Genomic DNA, 22,516 nt, shown 5'->3' with positions numbered 1-22,516 from the left:
GCGTCCTTATAGTGACGTAAATGAGTTATCATAGATAACTCGGTGAACTTAGTGTATATTTTGTGAATTACATTTAAAAAAACATACCAGCTGTAATAAATCCTTAATGTTCTACGAATCTCTTGTCTGTCCATATTATTTCACCTTCATCCCAAATTTTCAGAATGAAAAATTATGGGATATATATAAGTAATTCAATTTTCTCAAAAATATCATACATACCTTTTTTGTTGAAATTCCTAATACTTTTCAAGTTATTCACGAAATAACGTACTTTTAGTAAGAGCCCTAAGGCAATAAACTTACTAAATCAAAGGATATTAATAGTCATACTTAATTAGTCGATATTGTATAATTTTTTATTGATAATGATATTGAAATAAAAACGACAATACATACAAATTACAAGTTTCGTTTATGTTGAACTCTGCTTTAGTTTAAATTCTCACAACCGACCAAAAATATAATTAAAAGTAGCAGATTTATTTAAGGTTCCGTTAGTGACAGTAATAATAACAATAACTGACAAAATTGCGGCAACCAAATTTCATACTGCGATAGAGAACAGGTATTTTTATTGCGGCGACAAAATCCCAGCCATTTTCACGGCAATTTAATTTCATAGTTTGGTATAGATTTAAACATGGTCAAGATCAAGAATAATTTTAACAGAACTTTAAAAAAAGTCATTACCTATTTACACGCGCTATTTCTTTCACCTGCTAACCTTTCTCATCTCGAATTACTGCTATTCGTCCTTGCGGGAACATCTAAAATCATAAAAATACACAATGCTGTTATATTCATCATCAGAAAGTTCCACTCAAGGGCGTATTGCGAAATAAGTTCAAGTTTACTTCCGTAATTATTATAATAGAAAATAATGATAAACATTTATGTAATACAAAATAATATTGAATATTAATAATTATGTATTTGCTTTAGCAATTTCGTATAAATCATAATAATCTAATCTAAATAATGTAATCAATTTTTATGTGTTGTATCGGGACGTCTCGATATTCCTGAAATAAGAAACTGGGTAGTGCCGTTTAGATCAAAATTAAAAATAAATACTTGTGTAATTTTTACTTTATACACACTTCATTAGATTATTGTTTAAAAGCAACCCATTTCAGATGACAGAAATATCAAAGTTCCTAGATAAAATAGTGGTTAGTTACTTCATGTTTTGGATTGCTTTTTTCATAATTATGTTATAATTAATTGCTAATTACAAGGAGCGGAAGTCATTAAATAACAGGACTGATTTAATAACGCTAATTCAAAAGCGAATACGAAAATTGTTACACAAACTTGTGGAAACCCTTTACAATAATCCCGCAAACATTTCTTGAAACTGTAAACTAGTCTTGGATATATAGGATAGATAGATAGATTCACGTTTCATCATGTCAAAAAGATCATGTTTGTTATTCTCCGTTTAGAATCATCTTGGGGTATATCAGTATATTTTGAAGAGAATGGAATTGTGACAAACTATCGATTCAGTAAAATGCCGTGAACAGCTGAAGTCGGGAGAAATTTATTTAAACCTTTCAAAGAACAAAACATCTTCAGTTGAACAGTTGAACAATTTTCGGGTTGGTTTAGGCCATAAAATATCGCTCTCTTCTCCAGAAGCAACTGTAAAACTGGAGATTAAGATGCTTCATGAAACATTTGTCCTCTTTTAGACTGACTTTTGTCCAATGTATATTTTCGGCATGCAAACGGGATGCTGTACACACCGGGACTTTGGAATCGGTCGTAGACTACCCCTAACTTCCTTCAGATGTTGTAAAGACTATTAATATTGTATTTCCTGAAAATGCAGCCTATCTTGTCAGTACTTCTATGCACATGGGTTAGATAAATGCTAGATATTCCTCATTTTCCTTGTCCTTAGGTATATTTATAATGGCGCATTCAATATTCCTCTTCATGTATCCATTTTCTCTAAGAGCAGGTCGGAGATGCTGTATTCGTCGTCCAAGTGTTCGAGCCAGCAAAAGGCTCAATGCTCTGTGTACTAAAGTATTGACAATATTTCGTATCCATGTGGATTTGCTATCTGTAAATGTGCCCAAGGCTTCCGTCCGTTTCCTCTTGACAAAGACATTTAGCAATGACAGTGTAAAGCTTATATTCGGATGTATTTCATTGGTGTGGTTCTAGAATCGCTTATTATCAGCATGAGCCAGATAATTAATGTATCGTCAACATATCTGAAACAACAGTTAAGCTTCATAGTTGCCGAGTTGCTTTCTTCTCGAAGGCTCCCATGTAAATATTTGATAAAACTAGGGACAAGAGTGATATATGGTTCCTAAAGGAGAAGAAGTTCCCTTTAGTGCACACTTTTGCCAAGTGCTCTTTTTCCCTCCGCTATGATCCTTCGATGAAGTTATTCCAAATCTCCAGGGTTTTAATATGGAATTTCGCCTTATCCACTAAATCTTATCTTAGCGTGACACTTGTCGGTGAGTGAGTAGTGACTGATCAAACAGCACCCACTATCGGTAAAGGTCGCACGTTTGATTTGAAGACCTTTAAAGAGCAATACGTTGTAGTTTCCCGGGAGTTTTTAGAACCTCGAATCTCAGGTGCCATATCTTTCTTTCTAAATCTTCCATATTAAGTTGTTTTTGATCTTGTTATACTCCTAGTAGACTAGGCGGTATCTGTTTTGGTTTGGGTGAATCGTATATCCACGGAGATTTTTGGCATTTTGGCTTTCAAATATCACTAGAAATGAATATTTTTCTATGCGCATAAAAAAAACGGGGGCTTAACTTTTGGCGGCACAATATGTTAAAAAAAATCGAAAAATGTCATATTTTTCTTCGTATTTCATTATGTATCTTTTCAAGAGTTGATTTTAGGCTAAAATGGAAGAGGAAAAAAATGTTTGTAATTAAATTTTTTACAAAACATGACTAGTTACAAATCGAATGAATCATGATTATTATGGTAAAAATCGAAAAAATCGCAAAAATGGGGTTAAAAACAATACTTTTTAGGGAATTTTTTTGGGGTGTTTAAATTGGGTATAGGACATTTATACTTGGCTCAAGAAAAGTTCGTGTTATGTATTTCATCAAAATCGGTTCGACAGATTTTGCATAATAATTTTGCAATCCAGATTTTGAAAAAAAATTTGCAAATTTTCAAAATTTTGCACAGCAAGGCCAAGGCCATTAGATACCTGAAAATTTAGTTTAGTTTAGTTTAGTTAAGCACATATAGAAGGGCTCTCAGGCTTTCAAACTTTTTTAAAAAATTCGAATCCGTCAATTAGGAGAGCTCTGGCGCTTGTTTAAACATTGGTCGAATTTTTGTGCTTATAAACAATTAGAATAACTTTTTGAATATTCAATCAAATCAAATTTTTTAAAGCAGGTTTTAAAAGTTCTTGGAAAGACGGTAGGGTAGTTATTACGCAAAGAAATAAAAAATACGCGTTAAGATGTATTATTTTTTTACATCAAAACGGCGCCGTATGCGAAGAAAAGGTAAGAGAGATTTTTTGTCACAAATTGAACGAGGAATTTTAATTTGTGATATCTCAGTGGCGTACCATTTTTTTTCTTTAAAAAAATTGAGATTATTACCCGTACGCGCGCCAATGCTGAACATAAAATTCTTAATTGCATGTCAAAAAATGCGTAATAACTATCTCTTAAAACCCACCAAATTTCATTTGCACATCTCGACCGGTTTCAGAGCAATAAATTAAACAGTCAGTTTTTAAGAAAAACTTTGACACCCCATATCTCGGAAAACGAATCATTTGCGGACATACGTTTATAAGCAAACTGCCATTATTTTCTCATGTAGAATCACCCCCTGAAATTTGTCGCACTTATTTAATAACACCCTGTATATACAATAATGACTCTAAAGCCGAAAGTCAGGAGAGCAAAACTTTTTTTTCTATAAGGTGTTATACATTCATCGGCATCTGAAACTCGAAACTTTGCCAAATTTGTTCGAAGCTTTGCTGACACTTGAACTTTGGTACACACATAGTGTAAATATGCAGAAATCAATAGCAATTTGCAAAATTCAAGTATCTTCATTTTTGCAGTTTTGCGAGGGTTTTATACGTCACCCTAGTTTTATACGTCACCGTTTTTTAATTTTTGGACGTATATTTATGTATATTTATAAAATATTCCAATACGGTAGATTAGCCAGCACAATTACCTACAATTTAAAAACAAAAATATTTTCATCATTTAGATCCTAAGCTAATTAACATTTTGCGCCTATTAGCCATACTCGTACATTATTCAACACATCAACATACAACAAAAACGTACGTGTGGGGTAAACCTTTAACTTTAAGTAAACAATTGTTTAAATTTACTGTTGCATATTTCTAATAGTATACAAGCGCCGAAGAGCGGAGCTCGCGCTCGAAAGTGAAAAGTTAAAGGTTTACCCCACACGTACGATTTTGTTTTATGTTAANTTGAATTTCTCGCTTGCATAAATAACTTTAAACACGTTTTAAAGTAGGTTGCCAATGAAGAAAAGTATTGTAATCTTAGACCTGGTAAGTACTCGGAATACCAAAGGTATTTTTCGAAAAATTAGCCCGGATGTCCCAGTACATTTAGTGTAAATGACGGTTAACTTTGATCGGCTATAACTACGTAACTAACCAATCAATCTGGTTTTTTTTTTAAAGAAGCGTCTTTCCAAGAACTCTTAAAACCTGCTTTAAAAAATTTGATTTGATTGAAGTTATTCTAATTGTTTACAAGTACTAAAATTCGACCAATGTTTAAACAAGCGCCTCTCCTAATTGACGAATTCGAATAAAAAAAGTTTGAAAGCTTGAGAGCCCTTCTATATTTGATTAAATTTTCAAGTATCTAAGGGCATTGGTCTTTGCTGTGTAAAATTTTGAAAATTTGCAATTTTTTTTCAAAATCTGGATTGCAAAATTATTATGCAAAATCTATAGAACTGATTTTGATGAAATTTGGTATGATGATTCTACATAACATGAAGTTTTCTTGAGCCAAGTATAAAGGTCCTTTACCCAATTTAAATACCCCAAAAAAATTCCCTAAAAAGTATTGTCTTTTAACCGCATTTTTGCGATTTTTTCGATTTTTACCATAATAATCATGATCCATTCGACTTGTAACTAGCCATGTTTTGTAAAAAATTTGATTACAGACATTGTTTTCCTCTTCCATTTTCGCCTAAAGTCAACTCTTGAAAAGGTATATAATTAAATAGGAAGAAAAATATGACATTTTTCGATTTTTTTTAACATATTGTGCCACCAAAAGTTAAGCCAACGCTTTTTTTATGCGCATAGAAAAATTTTCATTCCTAGTGATATTTGAAAGCCAAAAAGCCAAAAATCTCCGTGGATATACGATTCACCCAAATATGGCTTTTTGAAATAGATACCGTCTGGACTATAGTAGATTCTCCACATTGGATATGTATATTGTAAGGTCCATGATAAAAGTTGGATTTACTTTGTGGGCCGAGAGTATGATAATTTCTTCATTTTATTCAGTTCTGAGATTTCTTTTGTAGACATATTCAGTTTAGGAGGTTTAACAGTTCGTAATACATGTGCTGCCCCATGCCTATTTCTTCCACGACTTGTTAGGAGAATTATTATTAGTAAATATGAATACTTAATACCTTCTAGGTATATTAATAACGGCATTTAAAACTTGTACGGCGGGATCACTTGAAAACTATATCAAACAGGTCAAAATCAAATACTTAATATATCAAAAAGTATTCGACAGTAACATAAAATTGACATATTTAGATTTTTATAGACCTATATTATACTTGAACATTTATATGTTTTTTTTACGTTTATAACTAACTAATAGTCCAGTTGGTAGAGGTTCAGGCTGTGTCAAACCTTGATAACCCGGAAATAACTACACAGGCCTACTTTAAATGATGAATACAATAACAGGCTAAGGACCCCGCACTAATCTTATGGATTTTGGCCCCCGGTGAATTTCTCTGTAATTTTGGGAAAAGATAGGTTTCGACCTACTGATCAAATATCTCCATCTCCAAAAATCACTCCTATGAGCCCTACCGGGGGATTTTAGCCCAATAATGATGGGGCGCGAGGAGATGACACATCGCTCAAGAAACCAGTTCCGTCGCCGGGGAGAAGGCTGAAAATGGATTTTTGGGGCTAACATTGTCCTCTCTTTCATATTCTGGGATCAGTTCATGGCTGCTGACCTCCTAAATACCCGAAAATGGAGTGCGAAAGGGGTAAAAACGTGAATAAGACATACTATAAAAACAAATGCGGACCTCGCAAGTTGCGCCTGAAAGTTGACTATATTCTATATTGTATATTTGAGATTCCGAAACTCCCGTTGGACTATATAATAATATGAAATCCACAATGTTGTCAACTTTCAGGCGCAACTTGCGAGGTCCGCATTCGTTTTTATAGTGTCTTATTATTTACGTTTAACCCCTTTCGCACTCCATTTTCGGGTATTTAGAAGGTCAGCAGCCATGAACTGATCCTAGAATATGAAAGAGAGGACAATTTTAGCCCCAAAAATCCATTTTCAGCCTTCTCTCCGACGACGGAACTGGTTTCTTGAGCGATGTGTCATCTCCTCGCGCCCCATCATTTTTGGGCTAAAATCCCCCGGTAGGGCCCATAGGAGTGATTTTTGGGCTTTGTGCCCACGAAGATATTTGATCAGTAGGTCGAAACCTATCTTTTCCCAAAGTTACAGAGAAATTCACCGGGGGCCAAAATCCAAAAGATTAGTGCGGGGTCCAGCTGACAAAGTATTTTATCAGGAGAAAAGTTATTAATAATTTAATCGTGAAAAAAATTTTTTTCTTGTAGTTTTCTTTAAATAACTCAGCGGGATGACTTTGTACGAAAAAATGCTTAGTGCATGATTTTGTTCGTAATAAAAATAGCTACAAAATGGCGGTGGTCCGATTACGAAATTTGCAATAACAAAGCCGTGAGATTGAAAGAACGGTATAAAACGTCAATTTTTTAAAGTTGCTGTAAAAATGTCAATTATAAACAAAAAGTGATAAAACTTTCGAAAACTATAGTTCAATATATATACAATAATGACGCTAAAGCCGAAAATCAGGAGAGCAAAACTTTTTGTTCTATAAGGTGTTATACATTCATCGGCATCTGAAACTCGAAACTTTGCCAAATTTGTTCGAAGCTTTGCTGACACTTGAAATTTGGTACACACATAGTGTAAATATGCAGAAACCAAAAGCAATTTGCAAAATTCAAGTATCTTCATTTTTGCAGTTTTGGTAAGGTTTTATACGTCACCCTAGTTTTATACGTCACCGTTTTTTTAATTTTTGGACGTATATTTATGTATATTTATAAAATATTCCATTACGGTAGATTAGCCAGCATAATTACCTACAATTTAAAAAAATATATATTTTCATCGTTTAGATCCTAAGCTACTTAACATTTTGCGCCTGTTAGCCGTAGTCGTACATTATTCAACATATTAACATAAAACAAAATCGTACGTGTGGGGTAAACCTTTAACTTTAAGTAAACAATTGTTTAAATTTACTGTTGCATATTTCTAATAGTATACAAGCGCCGAAGAGCGGAGCTCGCGCTCGAAAGTGAAAAGTTAAAGGTTTACCCCACACGTACGATTTTGTTTTATATTGATATGTTGAATAATGTACGACTACGGCTAACAGGCGCAAAATGTTAAGTAGCTTAGGATCTAAACGATGAAAATTTATTTGTTTTTTTAATTGTAGGTAGTTGTGCTGGTTAATCTACCGTGATAGAATATTTTATAAATATACATATATATTTTTCCAAAAATTAAAAAAACGGTGACGTATAAAACCTTACTTTGCTTCAAAGCTTCAAAAATGAAGATAATTGAATATTGCAAATTGCTTTTTGGTTTCTGCATATTTACACTATGTGTATACCAAATTTCAAGTGTCAGCAAAACTTCAAACAAATTTGGCAAAGTTTCGAGTTTCAGATGCCTATGGATGTATAAAACCTTATAGAACAAAAAGTTTTGCTCTCCTGATTTTCGGCTTTAGCGTCATTATTGTATATATATTGAGCTATAGTTTTCAAAAGGTTTATCACTTTTTGTTTATAATTGACATTTTTACAGGAACTTTAAAAAATTGACGTTTTATACCGTTTTTTCAATCTCACGGCTTTATTATTACAAATTTCATAATCGGACCACCGCCATTTTCTAACTATTTTTATTACGAACTAAATCATGTCTAAGCATTTTTTCGTACAAAGTCATCCCGCGAAGTTATTTAACGAAAACTACTAAAAAAAATTATTCACGAGTAAATTGTTAATAACTTTTTTCCTGATATAATATTTTGTCAGCAAATTAGCCTGTTATTGTACTCATCATTTAAAGTATTTCTGTGTAGTTATTTCCGAGTTATCAAGAAAATGTCACCAACAGTAACATTTCGGCCTCTGCCGACTGGACTATAAGCTGATGTGTGATTTTCAGAATAAACTGGTCCACAGATCCGACATACCATCAAGTGTTCGGGAGCCACGCTCATTAGTGGTAACGCCTATAGTTGACATAAGGAACAAACAATGTGCGGACGCATTTGTTTATATAGCGGATTGCCAGACGTACTCAATCATTGTGCACGATGTAAAAACCGGTGCTTTCTGGCAAGCAACGGATAAGACGATGTACCCTTATCCTACTTACGGAACATTCAACATAAAAGGTACGTATCATATTACTTGTATACAGAACGTTACATTTCCAATATACCAAACTAAACCAAGTTATAAATAAGATTTCCCATGTAACGAGACCTTTAAAATTAGATGGACCCGAGAGGGGGCCTTGACTTTAAGTTCCAAGAAAAAAGCAGAAACCACTAGAAAATTAACACACCTTTAAAATAAAGGGAAAATAGAAACATGGGACCGAAAATACTTCGTTTCCGAAATGCAGGGTGTTAAAGTGTTTTCTCATCCATGCAGATATCTTTAAAGATGTTTGATACAGATTTATTAAACTTCTTCTTCTTCTTCTTCTTTACACTATATTGAATTTGCAACAAAAACAAATCTATAAACTTTTTTTGTAGCATGAACAGTTTAGTAATTCTTTTTGACTTATTTTCCTATACGGAAAGTTAGAATAAAAAAATATTAATTAGGTAATTACTGGTTTTTCAAATAAAATGGAAGAGATATTTTCCTTTGAAGTGTAGTTTCGAATTACATCGATTGATTTGGATATCTAAAATATTTACTGGCGTCGAAATTCTGGGGTTATCAGTAACGATGTATACCAATAGGTACCACCACCACTGAAAACCGCTTTTTGTATATCACTTTTCACCTTTTAGCGTTTTCACCTGCTGGTGATTTTGGCGCATTTGAGTGGATCTAGGTGTTTCTGAGGTCTATCGTCCTCAGAAACAGGGATGGAGGAGAACCAGTAGGTGGAATAGATCAGATGCGTGTAACCCATTTTGAGGTTGGTTCTGAGCAATTGGGGTGCGGATGGTGCTACAATATATTCGTGGGCATTACCTCCCTTGAAAATGAGTGACGAAGTAGATGCGGCCGGTGGAGTAGATAAATGCATTTAACCCCTCATCGGGACAGTTTTTGGCCGGTTTGGGGAGGTTTTACCTTCCTTGCAGATGGGTAACATCGCTATCCGCATTGTGTTTTTACTCCATCAACACATGTGTCTGAAATGCTAAAGAAAAGAGTAAAAATGGATAAAAACAGAACAACCAACCATCTGCTGTTTTTTTTTATCGGAACTTTATTTCAGAGGTCAAAAATAACTCGTATTCATAGTTATTTTTAATTTTGACTGAGAACAGAAGACCCAGCTAGGCCTGCGAGTGACTTATCATGAGCAAAAAATCGTGAGCAACAATATTTCAAGCACAAGTGGACATATTGACATAAAATATTAACCCTTCACTGCATAATTCTTTTTTTTGCATTAAAAAAAATTGTAGAGCTTTAAAATCCAACACGGATATAGGAAAAATGGGAGAATATGCATCGTATTCGTTTGTTATTTCAAAAAGCCCAGGGATCAACTCCATCTTTACGCAAATCCTTTAGTGGAACAACCTGTGCTGGTTCCTTCTTGTTTTTTAATTGCAAATGGAGAAACTTTATCTTTTCATAATTATCTATTAGCAGTCATAATATTTTTTATTTTTTCAGAAGCAATTATGACCAATAATCTCTTGTATTAGGTTACAAGTGACGTACACGTACATCGTGATACCCTGAAACTGTTTTACATTATTTATTGTTAGATTCAAAGGTTTATTTGGATTTTATTTTTGGATTACACAGAAATTAGATTCTACAATCATGTTGAAAGTAGCAGTTGTTATAGCTGTTTTACATTGACAATTTATTTATCAATTATTTCGCTTCATCAAGAAATTGGGCAAGTGTAATGCACCAAATCTGCTGTCAAATAACTTCATAAATTTATTCATCAAGTTCTTGACGAATTAGAGCATGTTCTAATTTTCGTCAATTTCTTCGTGGAGTTCGGAAGTACCAACCCAACAGATTTCCAGCCTCAGATCAGTAATGAGGTTATGTTATTGGAATATGTAAATAATTGTGTGGCGTCGTGCTAGTTTTGCATTGTTTTTACTGATTTGTTACTTACAAAAACTAATATTTATATAATATGTGTCAGAACGGTACCCCTGTTGTATCACTACAATTATGAGTGGCAAGGTGACATTTTTGAAATTTATTTGCTTCTTGGATTCATTGGTAGAACTGATGCATACGTCAAAAAACTTGACAAAATCTGTAGCAGTGTAAAACCACACTGTTTACCAATAAATTCGTGAATTAATTCATGAAGAACTTCGTCAATTTATTCATCGATAAATTGTCAATGTAAAACAGCTATTAGAAATAAAGTAAAGAACGCATAAGGACTTTCTAGAGCTAAAATGTGATCTAGTAACTGTCACCATGTGATATCTGAACAGAATATTTCATTTAGAATCAATTATTATACATTCAGAATGTATCTACCTTTGCCTCTCTTAATCAGATATAGTATCAGTAACAATTCGTGTGGTATCAGCAAAATCAGTTCCCTCATTTATGTCAATATTTTCAATATCGAAACAGTTTTCAACAGGAACACAATCGGGTTCGATTACCCATCCTTACTTTCGGAAAGATTATTCAAAATATTCTCCATTTTTGTATCGGATAAAGGGTTGTTTTTGCACCAATACTTCATTTTATTCATTTAAAAATATAAAACCTAATTATAATTGCATACAGCGCCTTACTATAAAAACGAAATATTTTATTATTACACCAATGTAAAAAAAAACTTTGCTTATCTGACAACTGCCCGTAAAATATTTATATAGCCTCAATTCAAATAGATTTTGAAAAAACAATTGCCGTAAACCAAAGGAATATAAACACACTGGCGACTATTAAATCAACGACATTTCCTCAACCTGTATCGCCATCTATCCATTTACAGACGAATTATATTCTTCATTAGTATGTTGTTGAACGACAACATAACACAGAATATGCCCTAATACCTAATGTATTCATAGGTGTCACATTGAATGACTCGTACTTTGTTGTTCTAATAACATGATGCAGTGAAGGTTTAACAACATCGCGAGTAAGCGTGTCTCCGTATTGTGTTTGTGAGCAATTCTTCGCGAGATAAAAACCTCTCATATACAGGGTGACCGGAAATGATGAGCAAAAAATTCAGGGGATAATTCTAGACCGAAAATAAATGCTACCTCTTTCTATAACATTTTTTCCAAAACTGATTATTAACGGAGTTAAGTTAAATTTTATTTGCAGTTTTTTTGCAATACCTTTTGCCACACTCATAATATTTTGACGAAATTTCGTATATGGGGGTTTTTCGGGATGAGAATTATAAATTTTCCTACCGTTTTTTCGCATGTTGTAGAGGGCGCCACATACGAGCCTTTATTTTGATTTGAATGGTTCCAACTTTTTTGTGCTACATTTTATGCGACTTTTGACTGAATATTTTTGTTCTCTTAACGTTTTGACATAAAAAAGTTATACTTTATTTGTTTCGATAAATCTAACCGTTTTCGAGAAAAACGCTAAAATAACATTGCTTGCATGTGATGAATACGAAATCATTTTAATTTATTTTCTACATTAAACATAGCATGCCTTGGAAACAAGTTTGTGTAGAATTAGTTGTGACAGATAGTATTTTTGTACAAGTTCTTTTGTAGTAATTTTTATCATAAAAATAGTAATAAAAATGAACAACAATTACTTTAACGTGGAGTTGCGGGACATGCATTATTATTACGGTTTAGCTGCTGGCAATGCTCTTGTAGCACGACGTTTGTATCGCGAAGCATTTCCAAATAGAAATCTACCCCACGTTATACATATACGTATAACAGAAATAAATGGTTTGTGTTAATATGGCCACTTTAACTTGATTTAAAGTGTTTGAAATATTGTTCTATCTCTATTTTGTTCGCTCGCGACATATCGCTCGAAAGCTGAACTCTATATAAAATGGTTATATGCGTAAAATTTTAAGCCAATCTGTTATGAATTTAATGGAATTTATACAGCGTCATTAGGTTTTGAAAATTTTATCTTAAAAAGTAAATGATTAATTACGTTTTAGCAAAAAAAATATATAGCGACTATTTTATTTCATTGTAGGCGATAGCTTTGACCTTATGGATGGCGTATTGGGAATGAGCTTAGAACAGTACAATCCTTCAGGAGACAGAAGACTATTTTACCATGCTTTGTCTAGTCCTACAGAAAACTACATTTATACCTCGCACCTCAGAAACCAAAGTCTATTTATGCATGATCCGACATCGTCACCTCACCTATTTTATGTAAGTAATAAGATCATTAATACCATTTAACTCCATTAAGGATGGAAACTGATGCATTTCTGGTTGCCTAAAATATACCGAAAAATGGTAGAAAACAGCCCTTTTTTTATTCCAATATATCTTTTTAAAGCAATGGAAGAAAGTAGTAAAATTTCATATCACATTTGGCAAAGTATAAATAAAGACAGTAAAGCAAAAATTAATTGGGATAGGTAAGTAATTCGTGAGAAATTAATTACTAAATATGAAGGTTTTTTGGACGTTTACAAAGAAATGATTATTTCTTCATAGTATTATAGAATTATGCAATTTTTTATATAGTTGTCTTTAAATAAATAAACTGATTAGACTTTATTTCATAGTTTGTTCATCACTTTATTATTTAAAAAGTTATATTGGAATAAAATTATTAAAAAGTATTCATTCGTGAATAGCATTATCTCCGACCTTTAATTCGCTTGATTTGTAATAGATGTCGCACTAGTAAAAATTTATTTATGAATGGACTCGGGTTATTTTTAACGAACAGCTGTTGTATGTGGTTAATTTGGTATAACCTGATTCTGAATTGGTAGTCATGGTTTCTGTTAATTGATACGTAAATATTTAAAGAATGTCATGACCATTTTAGATATATTATTGTATAAAAGTATATAAGTAACAGTGCAAGTCCATACTATTATATAATTTTAGAAAATATGAAATATAAACAATTTTTAGTTTATTTAAAACCATAATTTATAATTAATATACCTGTATTAGTATCTATGGTTAGTGGATAAGAGGGAAAACATTTTTATTTTCTATACTACTAGAAAAACTAATTCGTGACAAAAAATATTTTGCTTTTTAATTGAATATGTTTGTCATGAAAAACTGTAATTTATATACAGGGTGATCAGAAATTTAACAAAATTAATAACGTTGAAGAATAAACTGCTTTTGTTTTTGATAATATAAAAAAATGTTAATAAGAAAAGTTGTTCATAACGGAAAGTTATGTTATAATTACGATTTGTGAATAAAGCGGCTTACTTTGGTATAAACAGAAATGGAGAATATTATATTTTTAATAATTAATATTAAATAACTCTTGATAAAAAAAAATTCGCATATTAATATAAATAGAATTTTAATTGTGAATATACATAATAATGAGAAAATATAAAAAATATGTACGATATACTTATTTTGTCCAAAAAATGTGTAAAGAATTATGTACAAAAGGACGATTTTAGACTAATTTTTTTTTTATGAGAAATAGGTATTCAGTTTACTTCACTTGAAAAAATAGTTGTAGGTACTTTAATACCTCCAGTATACACAGAAATTCTGTGGAACAGTGTAGTTTAATAAATATGTAAATAAATGAAATTAATAAAGAAATAAATAGAATAGGTACAGTAGAACAGGAACAAATTTAAAAAAATCATAAAATAAAATTATTATTTTTTTATTAATTTGAGCTTCTATAATATATTCTGGATCCATACACCTTTTTCCCTGTGGAATATTTTTGTATATTATTTTTGGTAGTATACAATTTTTATAAAATTGTTCCAAATTTGTTGCCATTGATTTTTTTCCATAATTCTTCATCTTTCTTAATTTGTTCTACATAGAGGGTTGTTTTCACCACTATAGGTATATTACGAAATAACATATAGACTTCTTCCGGTTATATTTAACTGTCTCTGTATCTGAAAGTAAGAAAAAAATTTTACCAGATAATATTTGTTATAAAAATAGATAATTATACATTTTTACCTATTATGCTTTTGATTTACCATAATGATATATCTAGTCATATCTAGGGTGCCACAATAGTGCGATAAAGTTTAGTATAACAGCCTGTAGTAGTGATACGAAAAAAGTTACTGCTCGGATTCACATTTTATTATTATTTCCATTATTCATTATTTTCAGACCGAATTAAACGTTCAGAAAATCTTGTTTTTGGCCTGAAGATTTTGCCCTATACAACTATAACTGAAAATAATTATAAACTTTGTCACACTATTGGAACAGCCTGTATGTGCATTGCAACGACAATATGTCATGGCTAAGTAAGCGGAAAGTCCATAGTCGCATATGTAATTTTTATTTTCAAATAATCAAATACAATACCTACATATTTATTTTAATATCTATTATTTACTTGAATTTAGTACTAAGTACAACTATGCCTAGCAAATGGTAATACTTACTCTGTTAATGTTTTTTCCTTCATATAAAAAATAGTAAACTCCACAAATAAAATATTTCGCAGCCACAACGCACAAATAAAAGATAACAGCACAAAGATCCATACAAGAAATAATTACATTCGCTCCTACTCCGGTCCGAATCCATATAAGTACTAAAATGTAGAAAATAATATGAAATAAAACTTTTAGTTGGCTGCAAATATTATAAATTTGTACAACCACTTGCCATCCTCCTTTTTTTGTAAATATGTACATAATAATATGTAGAAGATAGAAAATAGAAATATTTTCTGAACAAAAAACCGGCGGCCGCAAATTGGAGTTTTTATTATTTTATTATCCTTCTCTTTTCATATTCAATTATGAGATAGCAAGAGAGTGGGATGGACGTATAGGCCGGACAACTCATTATCGTGCACGTGTGCGTGCACCTGGCATTTTCTCGTTTTTTTTAGGTGTGTTTTGCCGGAATTTGAATGAATGAATAATCGTACTATTTTTACTATAAACGTATTTCCTGTAGCGACATCTATATGAATATTGTAGTACTTTATTAGATGAAACAGGACTTCAATTTCCGTTCTTAATATAATTTGTCTATGAAAAAAATATATGTATAGATACCTATCTATATAAAAAATTTTTTTTGAGATATTATAAAAATGTTATCTATACTTTACGTATAAAAGCAAAAAAAAAATTAACTTCCCTTTTGAACATTTAGGCGATATGGATGCAAGGCCTTCTATGATTATTTTCCTTCCTCCGAAATTTGAAAACCATTTTTGAGATTTTTGTATTGAAAATTTCATATAAGAATATAAACTCATGGAAGTTATCTATTTATTACAGGAGTAGGAGGTAGATTACAAGCATGCATTCCTGTAAGGTAAATTTCTTAACAAAGTAGGTATCTATAAATTTTACCTGTGACCCCATAAATAAGGATAAAAAGTATTTAACGATCCCAAATATGCGATCTGTTCGAGAATAATAACAGTAAATACTTGGTAGTAATATCATATAGTCAGTAACACTACAATTCTAGGCATAAAAAGTAAAAAGTATGTATAAGCACATAGTTAGTAATATGTGGTATAAGTTATAACTAGGCTTAGTGCACGTGCAGAGTCTGACAGAGTCGCACGGCAGTCGGTGACCTTCACAGCTGTCTTGCGTTTTAAACTGTTAAGTTATTTACGGAACCTTGTAGCGGTTGGTGTCGCATCGATTCCTTTCTCTTTTACGTCTGCTGTAAATTGTATTCGCCGTGTGTATGTAAATAACTTTTTATAAATAGTAACATAATTTACATTAACTGGGGAAAAGTGAAGTAAAATACCAAAAGAGAAAAGAAATAGACGGGAATTATTTCAAATGTGGTTTGACAGTGATCCCGAAGGTTACAGGGACATACGTATTAACCTGTTTTGTACTGGTATGAACGCATTATAAATTCTTGTAACAATACTAAAGTGACAAGATATTTGAAGAGCCATGCCTCGTCCAGCGCTGAAGACTCTGTATTTTTCTATAAACTTACTGACGCCTTTCTTTCAAGCAATATTCCATTAAACAAACTAGAGAATCCCAAATTCCGTAATTCCGTAAATTGGAATCACATGGACTATCTCTAAATGAAAAATTTGTTATATTATTGATAATGTACAAAAAAATATATACGATATCAATAATATACGCCCAGTCAGTAGTACGATAAAAGAAAAAATACAAAGAGTGTTAAATAAAATTCAGGATACATCATTTTGGAAAAATATGAAGTTTTCATTAACCCTTTAATTTTCATTTTCGTTAAAAGCTGTATTTAACAAAGTTGTTCGAGAACTCAAGAAATGCTTAAATACGGGGTTTAGTCAGAAGAGAACAATAATCTCATTTTGCATATAAAAAGACGCCGCAATTTTTAACTAACTCTTACATATCACATAGTTATCATGGATATTTCCTTATCAATGTCAAAGTCAACATATTTATTTTTATTGACTGCACAACGAATAATTTTTATTAATAATGTTATCCATGGAGAAACGAATTTATCTTATGAAATGTTATGGAATCGGTAATGTTTCATGTCGATACATAGGTACAACACAAATTTTTAACGAAAAGTATCCAAATGTAACTGCAACTCGTAGAGCTAATTGTTCCACTGGTGATGTAAAGAATATAAGAAAGACAAAAAATAATACAATGATAACAATGCTGCTACTATTACAGACTCTGTACACAATCCAAAGATGTAACTCAGGAAAAGATCAGAAAATATAGGTCGCATATTCAAAGAATTTTAGTATACAACAAAACTTATTTTCTATCACGCGCGCTCACTATGGGACCTATAGTGTAGGGGGTTAGGTGAACGGAAAGTGCTAGATAGTACAGCAGCGTGATGTTATTTTCANTGTACAGAAGGGCCACAGGCCTGTTAAAGACAATGAGAACACTAAAAAGTCATAGAGCAAAACATCCTAGGAAACGGCTATATGAACAATTTACAAAGGATGAATTTCTAGAACACGTAACTACTCCATTGCCAAACTCAGTTGCAACTTTTATACAGTGTCAAATAACCCAGGGTACTAGAAGGCGCTACGGACGAGGATATTCTATAGATCAAAAAGTTCTGGAATTGGTTTTACCAAAGCAGAGTGGCAGAGCATATAAAACTATACAAAAATTGTTTTATATCCCATCCAGAAAAACGTTATCAACATTATTACATCATATTCCTATTGGTGCTGGTATTAACGATCCGATATTTGACAACTTGAAGGCAATTTCAGCCTCGACTTACTTTTTTCTACATGTTAATTTGTAATTCTACTTATATGATCACCTAAATAAACTCATATTACTTTATTAATTGGACTTCATGATTTTTTTTTATATGTGTAAATATAAATTGGTGACTTCTTTTTGTAGGTGCTTTGTTTATTTACTGATAATTGATTAATATATATTGTTTTGATTTTTAAACTTTAAAATACAATAATTATTTAGTGTTAACATCTAGGAAAACAAGTTTACAGATGATTGGACCAGAATAAAATTACTTTTATTTTACAGTTTTCTTGCCAATGTTTCGGTGACTGTTTCAAATCTATTTAAGAGCTAAAATACATAGGTAGTGGAAATATGTGTATATAAATATTTCTACTATGTATTGTAGCCCTGAAAAAGGTGACAAATACTCACTAAAACATTGACAGTAAAAACTGTGAACTAAAGAGTTATTTTATTCTGATCCAAGCTGTGAACTTGTTTTCCAACTGAAAAAATGCATAAAAATATAAATTATATATACACATATCTCCCCCAATAACTTATTGTGACCCCTATCTCCCCTATGTCTCAAACTCGGGCGGACTTCTCGTCAGAGGGCGCCCCATATGGCATCAAGTGGTGTAATGGGAGTTGCCTATCTATCTCTTCTATTATCTATGGTTGGCTTGTAGCGTTCACAGTGATGAGAGCTCCGTAATAAATATTAAAGAACATTGGGAAGCATTATTAGACCTAATTACAACCATAACCATACAGTCCACTCAGTCGTTAACATTGGACCTTCTCTCCGGACTAGTTCAAGCAACATACGATAAGTTTTACCACAAAATCTTCCCATTATTTTGAGACGAGCACTCCAAGAGAGACAGACAGGTTAACTCCCGACAATCTATGGTACAGCGTGGTACAGCGGCGAGCGGACACCGGGCAGCCAGCGTAAACAGCGACACGTCCCTCACCCCATCACCGTACACAAAAAACAAACGGCAATTCTTCCTGCAATTCGAGACAAGTTTGTTTACAATTTCGATGCTATTTAATGGATAGTTTAGAGATCTGAGGTATACAAATTAACGAAAGTGAGTATCCCTTTTTCTGTTTCCATTATTCCTTTCCTTTTATGGGAATTACAATGTTTCATTAACGATATACAGTACAATTTGTTGCTAGTACAATTACAATTAGTGACATTCTGTTCAATTCTTTCTCAATATTTCAAAACGTACNTGATGTTTCGAGAGCTCTTTTCAAAAACTCGAAAACTTTGAGTTACTTCTGGCAACCAACCCAGAAATTGTTCTACCTTAATATTATATTAAATTTAAAATAAAAGTTTACTTATTTTTTACAATTTCTGTATGCTTTAAGGTACTTAGTTAAAAATCGCGTCTTCTTATTTTCAAAATGTGATTATTTTTCTTCTTTGATTAAACCCCGTATTTAGGAATTTCTTGAGTTCTCGAACAACTTTGTTAAATACCGTTTTTAATGAAAACAAACATTAAAGGTACTTTTCTTTGAGAAAATTTCAATTTTGAAAATTTTTGGACGCCCTGTATGTTTCATTACATATTTAATTACTGTCCAAAACTTTTTATCAAGAATAACTTTTTCTCGGAAAATCAACATTAAACAATTTTACAAAAATGCGGTACCCCATATGGAACAACCAACAGGGTGTTATTATTACCTACAGGTAATAAGATTTTTAATATTTAATGTCATTCTGGCAAACAAATAATTTTATTTAGTTTGTACCACGTACCAAGGCAACTGGACTCTTTTACTCAGTTTGAATTTCCATTATACAGAGCTTCATAAATGTTTACAAGCCACGCGACAACGAAAATCCCTAAATCTTGGCGTCACCAATATTAATTATGGGTTTACAATGAACAATAACAAACCGTTAAGTGTCTACGCTCGAGATAATGCGATAACTGATTGGTCGAATAGAATCTCATGAAAAATTACACCAATCACAGACAGTGAAACAAAATGTTGTGTTTCAATGTAATCTTTATCTTATTGATTCAATAATTTTTATTTATACCGAAATTTAATTGCCAACGTGAAGTAAACAAAATTACTGTCAAACAAAATTACTGGTCACGTGATTTATCGCTTATTCTTATTTCCCTATCATGTTTTCTATATTAGCAACCAAGTATGGTATGTACGTACTTAGTACGTACAAATGTTAGAATTGAAACTATGTATTTAAACTTAATCCTAATACATATATTATGTTATATAAGTTTAAAGAAATCGTTTATTTATATACTTTTAGACATATCGTGGGGAGAGGCGTACTCAGAGTGCTGCCGAAGCCATAGACAAGAATGGGGTAATGTTTTTCGGTTTGATGAGTGACGTGAAAATTGCGTGCTGGAACAGCAAAGGAGAATATGGGGACCGCTTGTATTCAGACATAGTCGCCTCCGATCCTGTCACGCTTCAGTTTGCAAGTGGAGTAAAGGTAAGTAAGATGTTGCGAAATATTTAATGTATAAAGTTCGTTAACATGTGAGCTATTCATTATTTATTCAGTGCAAATAAGAAATCATTTACACGTCACATTTCGCAAGAGATTATTAAAAATTTCCATTTGAATATCACCATTACCTACATAGTTTTCAAAATTAGGAAATTTGTTTGTTTTCATTTGTTTGCATTATGGATGTTTCAAATTTCTTCAAAAATTTTTAAGAATTTCCGGAAACATACTTAAAGTTAAATGTATTTCAGAATTAATTTGATATGCTCATAATTTAAATCCTGGTGGTTGGAATCATTTTCGAAATGTTACTTTATAATTAGGTACTAAATTTATATTTGCAAGCACTTCAAAAAAAAACTGAAATAATACTAGAGCTACTAGTTTATCAAAAGAGGTTTATAGGATTTTTTGTAAAAACATTGTTTTGTCTATTTATTTTTTTTATTTATTGGATACCTATACATATTACCTATGAAAAAAAATATTAATGAACTAAACCATTGCACCAAAGTCAAGGGTCACTTTTATGAGAATAGTTTTGTCTAATGCAAAATGAGGCACTGAAAAAACCAGACAAACACAAAATATAAAACACACATCACTATATACTGCGCATTACAAAATTTGATATTTCGAAAATTAGTCTGTTTTCGTATTTTTGAGCTGATGATAACTACTTTCCGTTTTTAGTTATTTTTGACAGTTTAAATTTGTTTGTTTTTGCCTGCTTCCATAGTCAGAGATATGAGATGATGTTTGTACTTACTTCATTTTTTAGTATTCGTAGCCAACAAGAATCCAAGCTCACACAGAAATTTGAAACACATCTTTCACCGCTTAATTATTCTCCGTTTTTTTTTTTAATTTTCTTTGCCGTGTTATTTTCCTACTCCAAAATTTTGGCAGATACCAATTGGATAATATGACTGTGTATTTTGTATTTGCCACATTTATTATGCCACAAACAAGTCATTTCAGACAATACAGGGTGTTAATGAACTTAAGTCAAATATTTTTGCCACATGTCAATTATGTCAAAATGAAGTAAATACACGGATTTGTGTTGAGTAAAATGTAATTTTAAAATCTGACTTACCTCAACATTGCAAGGAGCCACCTTTTGAGAAGTGCCGATTTTCAAAGAAATTGTTAGATGTATCCACCATTTTCTTGCACATAAGCTTCAGCGCGACGTATCCAATTCGCTCGCACCCGTTGCAACATTGCCACGTCCTCTCGAATCGTATTACAAGCTTCGGCAATACGATGTCGCAGTTAGTCAGTTTCACGAACTTCCGTGGAATACACAACACTTTTCACATATCCCCACAAAAAGAAGTCTAAAGGGGTGAGGTACCAGGGGGGGGGGGGCATTTAACTAGGCTGCCGCGGCCTGTCGAGCAATCGGGAAATGTTTAGAAAATCGCGCACTCTCGGGAAAGAATGAGCGGAGGCTTCGTCATATTTTGCCGAACATTTAATGGCACATCTTCCAATAACTCTGGAAAGTTGATTTTGCAAAAAATCTAGATATGTAGCACCGCCTAGGCAATTCAAAAGGTTATTTAAAGTGTCATTAACGATACCGGCCCACATATACACTGAAAACTGTTGCTGAAAGGCACCGCGCCGTATTTCGTGTGGATTTTCAATAGTCCAGTGGTGAGTGTTGTGGATGTTACGTACACCATTTCGACTGAAACATGCTTCACCTGTAACAAGTATTTGCGCTTACACCAGGAAAATTAGCGAAAATAAAAGAGAAACTCGAAAAAAGTCCTATCCGCTAGTTTATTTTAAAATTGTCTAAAGGAACATAATACAAGACATCTCTCGTCTCGTGAGTCAAAAACTTTTATTAGCTAACTTTTCTATTTAAACAAATAAGTGAGGAAAACAGTTTTTTCACTTTGCAGGGAAAACCATCAATTTCAGCGAAAAGTGACTCTCAGACAGCTTATAGGGAGTAAAATTATCTACAAAATGAGACTGGTTAAATTAAAATCGGTTAATAAACAAAAAAGTTATTGCAAAAAAACAAGAAAAGTGCCCATTTTTT

At 32.3% G+C, this 22,516-nt stretch overlaps 1 protein-coding gene across 2 annotated transcripts in view; it reads left to right on the top strand.

Moving 5' to 3' along the window:
• LOC108910581 (major royal jelly protein 3) overlaps positions 1-22,516 on the top strand; it is a 94,491-nt gene that overhangs the window by 57,463 nt on the left and 14,512 nt on the right. For both annotated transcript variants that reach the window (XM_018715233.2, XM_018715232.2), the window contains 3 exons: positions 8,538-8,769; positions 12,761-12,945; positions 20,248-20,436. In XM_018715233.2, coding sequence (XP_018570749.1) covers positions 8,538-8,769; positions 12,761-12,945; positions 20,248-20,436 — 606 coding nt within the window. The remainder of the gene's footprint in view (positions 1-8,537; positions 8,770-12,760; positions 12,946-20,247; positions 20,437-22,516) is intronic.

This window comes from Anoplophora glabripennis, unplaced genomic scaffold (assembly GCF_000390285.2).
Source record: "Anoplophora glabripennis isolate ALB-LARVAE unplaced genomic scaffold, Agla_2.0 scaffold152, whole genome shotgun sequence".
Taxonomy (NCBI): Eukaryota; Metazoa; Arthropoda; class Insecta; order Coleoptera; family Cerambycidae; genus Anoplophora; species Anoplophora glabripennis.
The sequence above is the reverse complement of the archived record's forward strand: the minus strand, read 5'-3'. Positions and strand labels throughout refer to the sequence as shown.